This window comes from Leptinotarsa decemlineata, unplaced genomic scaffold (genome assembly GCF_025532065.1).
Source record: "Leptinotarsa decemlineata unplaced genomic scaffold, Ldec_3_MD MMD2_tig00000251_RagTag_RagTag, whole genome shotgun sequence".
Lineage (NCBI taxonomy): Eukaryota > Metazoa > Arthropoda > Insecta > Coleoptera > Chrysomelidae > Leptinotarsa > Leptinotarsa decemlineata.
In genome coordinates this window covers 160855-170526 of record NW_027412547.1, presented here as the reverse complement: position 1 = coordinate 170526, position 9672 = coordinate 160855, and the positions used below count along the sequence as shown (strand labels likewise).

At 34.8% G+C, this 9672-nt stretch overlaps 1 protein-coding gene across 2 annotated transcripts in view; it reads left to right on the top strand.

Annotated features, from left to right (window-relative positions):
• Positions 1 to 9672, top strand: part of Nipped-A (Transcription-associated protein Nipped-A) — a 62670-nt gene that overhangs the window by 21435 nt on the left and 31563 nt on the right. For both annotated transcript variants that reach the window (XR_012465061.1, XM_074173416.1), the window contains exons 2-11: positions 211 to 393; positions 473 to 772; positions 829 to 1023; positions 4094 to 4496; positions 4554 to 4758; positions 4812 to 4985; positions 5040 to 5310; positions 6706 to 6915; positions 6970 to 7280; positions 7333 to 7472. Coding sequence is in view for 1 of the 2 variants with exons in the window: in XM_074173416.1 (XP_074029517.1) it covers positions 244 to 393; positions 473 to 772; positions 829 to 1023; positions 4094 to 4496; positions 4554 to 4758; positions 4812 to 4985; positions 5040 to 5310; positions 6706 to 6915; positions 6970 to 7280; positions 7333 to 7472 (2359 nt within the window). In the remaining variant the exon portion in view is untranslated. The remainder of the gene's footprint in view (positions 1 to 210; positions 394 to 472; positions 773 to 828; positions 1024 to 4093; positions 4497 to 4553; positions 4759 to 4811; positions 4986 to 5039; positions 5311 to 6705; positions 6916 to 6969; positions 7281 to 7332; positions 7473 to 9672) is intronic.

The window sequence follows — 9672 nt, the reverse complement described above, 5'->3', positions numbered from 1 at the left end:
ACAATGACTCAGTTATGTACGTCTATGGACGCGCTCCTTGAAAATCATTCATTACTCCGCTGCTAAACGAAATAGACTATGCATATAATAAAAATTCTTATTAACCACTTTATTCGCTTGTCTCAGGTGTTTCACAAGGTTCATACGTGAGACCACTTCATTTTGATTTCTATGAATTACTTTCCTTTCATAATAATTTTACTTTTACAGAAGATCTGAGCAAAGACACACATCTCTGAGAAGATGCAAGCCTCCACATCTAGTATGGTGGGGAACAACCCCCATACGACACAGATGAATCAGTTCAAGAGCTATGTAACTATGCTGGGAGACCCAGACTGTAAGGATGTACTCAAACTGAAGGCTACTCAAGAAATCAGTAAACATTTTGAGGTGAGTGAGATGATCATACATTAATGGACTAACTTTTTTTGATTACTTTTGATATGATTATCATGAAAATGTTTTTCAGATGATTCTGAATTCAGCACTTTACCCGAGTTTTCTGGACCACTCCGTCAATATTTTCTTGAAAATTCTCGATGAAGGATATCCTCTTTTTGTGGCCGAGTACAATATTCAACAGGTGCGAAAATTAATTTTAGAAATGCTGTACAGACTTCCTACCAACGAGACCTTAAGACCTTACGTGAGACCAATCCTATCGCTAATGTTGAAGCTACTGGAAATTGATAATGAAGAAAACGTTCTGGTGTGTCTCAAGATCATTATTGAGCTTCATAAGCAGTACAAGCCTCCATTTAGTCCAGAGGTAAGACACATCACCAGCAACTTGATGTTAGTTAGTATGGATGTTTTATTTTTTAGATTCAAAAGTTTTTGCAATTCGTTAAATCTATATACTCGAACCTACCGAACCATATGAACAAGATTTTCGAGCCCAGGCCTCCGATAAAAGTCAAAGATCTGAGCGAGGTGAATATAGAAGAATTACTCAAAGAAACCTTCACTATGACCATCATCCAAACAGAAGCTCGAAATAAGGATGGGACATTGAGTGCTGTAAGTAAATCTTTTATAAGTCAATATACTTTTTTGTCCTTCCTCGCTTTATATGGAATCTTTCATTGAGCGTTTCCTATCTTTGAATTTGACCGATGGCATAGGTTAGATAAAAATAATAAAGATAAAGCATCCAAATTCACGAAATCAGGAATATATAAATTAAAGTGTGGAACGTGCTCTAAGGTATGTATTGGTCAAACTGGCAGAATATTTAGGAATCGAATCCAGGAACATCATACGAGCTATGTAAATAAGAAAATCATATCAGGAAGAGTTCGAAATTTTGCACATAGAAAATAAAGGTTTGAAACTGAATAATTTGGAAGCAATGGAAATTAATAAACTTGAAAATTCAAACATTTTAATGAATGACCAACTGGATTTAAATAGATCACCATTATTGAACTTATTTTCTTAAAAACTGAGAAAGAATTATTATTGATGTAGAAGTAAGGTAATATCCTTCAGGTAATCATAATTTAACAGGTACCTTAGGTAGAGGTTTAGGTAATTTTTTGGAGGTAGTCTCAATTATGGTTACCTGTAGTATACAGTGTGTAACAACGAAAACTTAACAGAGCTGTTTTTGAATATAAAAAGTAAGATTTTAAAAAAAGCTGGGACACGTCGATTTCTAATTAAAGGGGACACCTTTCAGACTAATCAGATTTTTTGTAGTACGCACCCCCTCGGAGGGGTGCGCCGACGACCCTCATTTAGATAGGGAAAGTAGGTCGAGTGGCACCTTGTTTTAAAGGTCTTTCGAATACCTTTACAACTCTGTTAAAAGAGCATTTTTGTAACGATTAGTTTTCGAGATAATTTGAAGTTAAAATTGCCATGTTGATAATACATTAGACAGACCACTCGGTAACTTGTATGCCTAAATAAAAAAATTTCGAGCAGTTCTTCTTATCAGTTTTTTGTTAAATGAAATCCCTTTTTTTAAATCGATAACCACTCCTCTTATTCCAGTTTTCATTAGTACATCGTTCGATTGTTTTGTTTAAAGGGGTCGTGTATTGTTATTTGTTTAAAAATGCCTCACACTACTGCTGAAAGGGTTTCAGTTATTGCTTTATTTTTTGCCAACGACCAAAATGCTAATAGAACATCAATTTTATTTAACCAGCAAAACCCTGGTAAACACCTAAGCAGAAATCACGTTCCTTCTGGATATGATCACAAAATTCAGGAAGACAGTTTCAAGACAGTTTCGGTTTTAAATAAGAAAAGAAATGTTCAGAGAAGGGTAGTGAATGACGATAATGCGATTGGAGTGATTGGTCAAGTCATCGCCAACCCAGGTTAAGTACCAGAGGTTTATCAGCAATGGAGCCGGAATAAGCCATATGAGCGCATGGAGAATCCTTAAAAACCACAAATTCCATCCTTACAAAATTAAACTTGTTCATGAACTCAATGAGGATGATTTTGACCAAAGACAGGAGTTTTGTGAGGGCATGAGTGAGAGATTAATGCAAAATCCCGAGCTGCTTTATAACATCTGTTTTTCGGACGAAAGCTCATTTTATTTAAATGCCGTTATTGGTCGGATGAAAACCCAAGACAATACGCAGAAATACATACCCAACATCCCCAAAAGTTGAATGTCTGGGCCGGAATATTAGGCAATCATATTATAGGTCTATTTTTCATTGATGGAAATTTAACCGGTGATTCTTATTTACAACTTCTTGAAGAGGCAATACAACCTCGTATAGTTGAAATAATTGAACAGGATCCAAGATGTCAAGATGAGTTTATCCATTTTCAACAAGACGGTGCACCACCCCATTATGCCCAGCAGGTTCGAAATTTTTTGAATAATCATTTTGAAGGACAATGGATTGGCAGAAGAGGTCCAATTGAATGGCCAGCACAATCACCAGATTTAACACCATTGGACTTCTTTTTGTGGGGATATTTAAAGTCTAAAGTTTATGCTACACAGCCAATTTGGATGAATTACGTCGAAGAATTATTAATGAATGCCGAGCTATAACTCCTGAGATGTTGAATAATGTAAGAGCAAAATTCTAACAAAATCTTTATTGCTGCATGGAGCAAAATGGCGCACATTTTGAACATTTACTCTAAATTTCCTATGTGACTTACCCTTATTAGGTGGTACTTTTTTTGTGTGTGCTTTATTGGGATTTATTAACCCTAAAACAGTTTGTTAAACTTTTCTGTGTCATCAGCAATCAAGGAAAGCAGCAGGTTGTATTCGTTGTGTAGGTGAGTTTTTAGTATGATTCACTTTTTTATCAGAAGCATAAAATATCCACGTCAAAAGGCAACCTTCATAAGGAGGTGCCACTCAATTTACCTAAAATGTAAGGGTGGTAACCAACCCCATCCCCCGAAAAAATCTCCTCGTAATAAACAAATAATTCTCTTACTTTTTTACGAAATCAAATGGACACGTATCAGCAGGTTGTCATAAAAAGCAAAAATTTATTTTTTTCATGAAAATTCTGAACGTAAACTGTACCTTAAAAACAATTTGATTTATTTTAAAAAGAGTTGAACTCAATAAAAATACCTTTAAATCTTCAAATTATCTCACAAAACTAATCGTTACAAAAATTTTCTTTTAACAGAGATGTAAAGGTATTCGAAAGACCTTTAAAACAAGGTGCCACTCGACCTACTTTCCCTATCTAAATAAGGGTCGTCGGACGCACCCCTCCGAGGGGGTGCGTACTACAAAAAATCTGGTTAGTCTGAAAGGAGTCCCCCTTTAATTAGAAATCGACGTGTCCGAGCTTTTTTTTAAATTCTTACTTTTTATATTCAAAAACGGCTCTTTTAAGTTTTCGTTGTTACACACTGTATAAAAATTAGTGTAAGAAACAAGTCGAAGTATTCAAATCACTTGACAAAGCTACTGTGCTAGCGAAACATATGGTGATATATTTTTCAAATAAAGTTTGTGGAGATCAAATCGTGATTTGATCCATCCAAAATGTGTCAATTGAAAAAACATCGCTTCCGAGGTGAATATTTAATATGGTGTCAAGTGTGTGACATCAAATCGCTCCAATTTATGTTTCTCTTGCAGTACTACCTGATACCCAAAGCCATATTGTCTCTGAAAGTCTTACAAGAACTGCCGATAATAGTAGTTCTGATGTACCAGCTGTACAAACAAAGCGTCCACCAAGACGTCAGTGACTTCATCCCATTGATCATGAACACGATAACTCTGCAGCCTAGTCTGGAACAAAGACACGCGGAAACTTTCAACAAAGAGATTTTCGTGGATTTCATGGGAGCCCAAATCAAGACGCTCTCTTTTCTGGCGTACATCATCAAAATATACCAGGAGGTGGTGCAGAATCACTCTTCGATGATGGTGCAAGGCATGCTGGGGTTATTGACGTTGTGTCCTATGGAAGTGGCGCATCTCAGAAGGGAGTTGTTGATCGCAGCTAGGCATATTTTAGCGACCGAGTTGAGGAATAGTAAGCACTCGTATGAACCTGCTGCTTAGTATGAGTTTGAAATAATTTTTTGTGTAGAGTTTGTCCCGCACATGGAGAGGCTTTTCGATGAAGACGTCTTGCTAGGGAGGGGGTGGACCACTCACGAATCTCTCAGGCCTCTGGCTTACTCGACTCTGGCAGATTTGGTCCACCATGTCAGGCAACAACTGCCACTAGCGGATCTTACTAGAGCTGTTCACCTTTTTAGTAAAAACGTGCACGATGACAGCTTGGCTACTACGTAAGTATACCTTTAGATGTATTTATTGTGTATAATCATGATTTTTTGGCAAGGATCCAAACCATGTCGTGTAAGCTACTACTCAATTTGGTGGATTGTATTCGGATAAGGTCCGAAGAAGAAAAAAGTAGTGAAGGACGAGAGCTGTTGATGCGAATGTTGGAGGTGTTTGTTTTGAAGTTCAAGACCATCGCCAAAATCCAACTGCCGATTCTGATCAGCAAGTGGTGAGTGTCAATCAGACGTAACTTAGTCAAGCTACATGTGTTTTTTTTTTTTAGTGAACAGAGAAAACAAGAAACACAAAATCTGCTGCAGAATCAGTCACAAGCAGGTGGAGTAGCAGTGAAACAAGAATCCGACATCAAACCGAACCCTGCAGAGCTCTTGGAGAATGTTCTCGCTAACGCGCAGGGTACTCAGAACAAAGAGGAGAAGTCAAAGTTTGGTTTTCCGCAAAGCAACAATTACAATGTCACAGATTACAGAAGTTTAGTAAAAACCTTAGTTTGTGGGGTTAAAACAATCACTTGGGGCTGTTCTGCTTGCAAGGTTAGTTACAGATTTCAGTTCTTTATTTTTTTTATGCTTGACAAAGCATTTTTTCTGATCAATCATGGCATCTGAGCCCATGTTCATTTAATTCATTATGACCTTTTTAGTGTTTTAGGTATCATTTGAAAAAGGCGGTCTTTCTGTCAGTTTCAGTAAAATTACAAGTAATGATTCTGACTTGTTTCTTGGATAATTCAATTTTTCATTTTTCGATTTTGATTCGTCATTGCAATTGAATTTTTTTGTTGCTCCAACTTGAAATTAATAGAGAATTGAATTATCTTTTACTCACACTAAATTTGAAATTTCGTTTAAAATCATGATTAGAATTTAAATAAATTGTTCACTTTAGAATCGATATTCAAGTCATACGAATTTCGAATAGTACTTAGTAAGTGACAGTTAACAACCGCTTTTTTTCAAAATCATTAGGGTTATCACCAAAATCAAAGATGGTGATATGAAATGTGAAGGCGATGTGGTGAATAAGTACTTGTGTTTTTCCATATTTTTCATGTGGATTCATAATCTACACATCGAAATATGTTATTGTGAATACACCTAAAACTTTTTTTCAAAATCGGAGGGTATCCGAAGTTTTACCAAAATTTCTTAGTTTTTTTAAAAAAGAGTTCATTGGTATAGCTATACAAGGTCTGTTCAAAAAAATAAGGTAAATTTTCATTTTTCTCAAAAATATTTATTTATTCACCAATTTCTATTTTGTCCCTTCAAAGTAGTCCCCCTCAGATATAATACACTTATGCCAGCGTCTTTTACAATCCTCGGTGTAATCCTCTAAGCAGTTCTGATATGCACTTTTTGGTATATCCTTATTTTCCCAAGCGTCGCAAAACGCCGTCCTTTCATGACTCTCTTCAATTTTGGGAACAGGAAAAAGTCCGAGGGAGCCAAATCGTGTAAATACGGTGGCTGATGCATTCGCCATTTGCATCTAACTTCTATGAAAAATGTGTACCGCTTATAAACATTTTTCTGACTCAAAGTACAATCACCTTATGCCACTGCCAAGATTCCAAGGGTTTTTGAGCACATAATTCCATTTTTTACACAAAATTTTATACATTTATTTCGACAGCAGAAAATCGCCGATCACGCAAAACGCCTTCAACTTTTATGCCTCACACAAACATGCTTAACAGTTGAAACTTTGAACATATGTTCAAGTCGAGTGTAACAACATCAAAAAATAAAATTATTTTTTTAACTGGCCCCGTACATTTTTCGGTAATATTTTTGTTTCAACCGCAATATTGAATATTATTATTTCCTTCCACATCTGTCAAGACACTTTTTGTGTCATATTTCCTTTAATTGCGCTTTCTCACCCTGCAGGGTTATGAAAAATATATGTTTATTTAAATTCATCAGACAAATACTGGTCAGTCACTCGCCCAGTCGAAAAACTTTCAACCTCACGAGACCCTAGTTTTCGTGAGGCTTGTCAAGTGGGCGTTGAAAGCTTTGGACATCTACACTCTGAATGTCGGACCTCAACCTGCTGGCCTGCCGCAGCGCATGAACCAGCAAAACATGAGGACGAAGGAAGAAAAAGAGGTTCTAGAACATTTCAGTGGGGTGGTAAGTGTATCGTAACAGAATGGTTTCTTGCACTCAAACTTGTTGGGTTTTCAGTTCTCTATGATGAATTCCCAGACTTTCCATGAAATTTTCTCGACTACAATCGAATATTTGGTGAAGAGGGTGTATAAAAACCCGACTCTGCAGACTGTACCCAATACTCTTCTGGCCAATCCTACCACTAGTCCAATTTTCGCCACAGTTCTAGTGGAGTATCTTTTGGAGAGAATGGAAGAAATGGGCTCGAATCTGGAGAGAAGCAACTTGTATTTGAGACTGTTTAAATTAGTTTTCGGCAGCGTCTCTTTGTTCCCGCAGGAGAACGAGAATATGTTGCGACCTCACTTGCATCAGATAGTTAACAGGTGAGATTGTTTAATGTCTCACGGTTATATTTTTGGACACGTACTTTTTCAGATCTATGGAGCTCGCCATGAGTGCTATGGAGCCGTACAACTACTTTTTACTTCTACGAGCTCTCTTTAGATCTATAGGGGGCGGTAGTCATGATCTACTGTACCAGGAATTCTTACCTCTTCTACCTAATTTGCTCGAAGGTTAGTTGTATTCACAGATCAAGTTGTTCAGGATTATACGAGATGTTGTGGTGATTCAAAAACTTTAATTGATTATGTTGTTACAAATTATGATAATTTTAGAGCAGTTGTGAATGAACCTAACATCTCCGAGCATGGAATTATATCCATTAATTTATCCACTGAACACTTTCGATTGCCTGAAAAATCAATTACTTTTAGGAAATTTACAGATCAAGAGTATCATAATATAAATATGCAATTAATATCTTGTAACTGGAACAATAACTCAGTTAATGTCGATAATATTTTACATGAATTAATTGATAATGTGTCAACAATTGTTAATGAAATTGTCCATGAGAAAACAATATATCTCAAAAGTAATTATGTACCCTACTTTGATGATGAACTTAAAGAAAAAAGACGTGAGCGTAATAATGCATATTACAATTTTAGGCATTGCGAGGGTGGTCTAAAAGAAGAACTTTGGAATGTCTATAAGATCATTAGAAATCAATATGTTGTTTTACTAAAGGAAAAAGAGAGATTATATTTTGAACAAACTATAGACAAAAATAAAAATAATAGTATGGAAATGTGGAAGTGTCTTAAAAAACTTGTTAAGCCAAAACAAGATGTTGTTAGCCGTATTCAGTTTGAGATTAATAATCAAAATGTAATTTTAAATAAGGAAATAGACATTGCTAATAATTTCAATTTATATTTCATATATAGTGTAAATGAAATAACTTCAGTTATTCAAAATGTACAGCAATGGACCCATGGCTACCCTGTTATATCAGCTAATTACACTGAATTTGCGCCTTTAACAATTAATGAACTAAGAAATATTATATTCTCGCTTGACAAAACTAACAAAGCAGAAATTTTAAATGATAATTTCTTAAAAAAAAGCTTTGATGTGGCTGGGTACGCAATATTAAATTTAATTAACACATCACTTAGAACCGGTGTGTTTCCAGATCAATTTAAGATTTCCAGATCAATTTAAGATTTCCACTGTTGTTCCTGTACCGAAAATTAACTCAATTAAAGCTGAACATTTTAGACCATTAAATATACTACCAACTCTTGAAAAAGTGTTAGAAATGTCTGTATATAATCAATTAATTCAGTACTTTAATACCAATAAATTGTTTATAGGCAACCAATCAGGTTTTAGAGCTAGACACTCATGTGAAACGTCTCTACAATTTTTAATAACTGAATGGAAAAATACAATTGATAGAAATCAGTACATTGTTGCGACATCTCTCGACCTTAAAAGGGCATTTGAAACAATTGACCGAAATATTCTACTTGAATAATTAAAATATGGGATATCAGGGATCAAAGTTACTTATTCAACAGAAGACAAAAAACTAAATTTGGAAAAGAATTGTCAGATGAACTTATAATTGAGAGTGGCATACCCCAGGGTAGTGTGTTAGGTCCATTGCTTTTTATTACTTACCTAAATGATATTAATCACATATCTAGATCACACTGTATAAATCTTTTTGCAGATGATACATTGGTTTATTGTATACATGAAAATTTGGATCAGGCAATTGTTGAAATGAATAGGTCTTTAAATAGCAATGAAACATATTTATTTATTAATAAACTGAAACTAAATGTCAATAAAACAAAAAGTATGATTTTAACATCATCTTATAAGTATGATCAAATTGTTTGGGCAAATGCTGTTATAAAAATTAATAATGTTAGCATTGAAATTGTGACTGAAATAAAATATTTGAGTTTTATAATTGATAAAAATTTAAAACTAAATAGTCATGCTGATTTTATTTGTAAAAAAATATCTAAAAAAATTTTTTTCTCTCTCGTATATGTAAAAAAGTGTCTATGTGTGCTAGGTTGACTATTTTTAAAAGCCTAATACAACCTCATTTTGATTATTGTACAACATTACTTTTTCTACTTGGTGATAATAAAATAGCGCAATTGCAAAAGCTTCAAAATCGGGGCATGCGATTAATATTGGGATGTAGCCGTTACTCAGCAATTAAATCGATGTTACAGTGTCTAAACTGGTTTTCAGTTGAAGAACGTATATTATATATGACTATGATCTTTATATTTAAGCTGCATAAAGGATTGCTACCCAATTACTTTCAAAAATTCTTATTGAGAAATAATGAAGTTCATGATTACAATACGAGAAGAAATAACAATTTTTACATTAATAAAACTA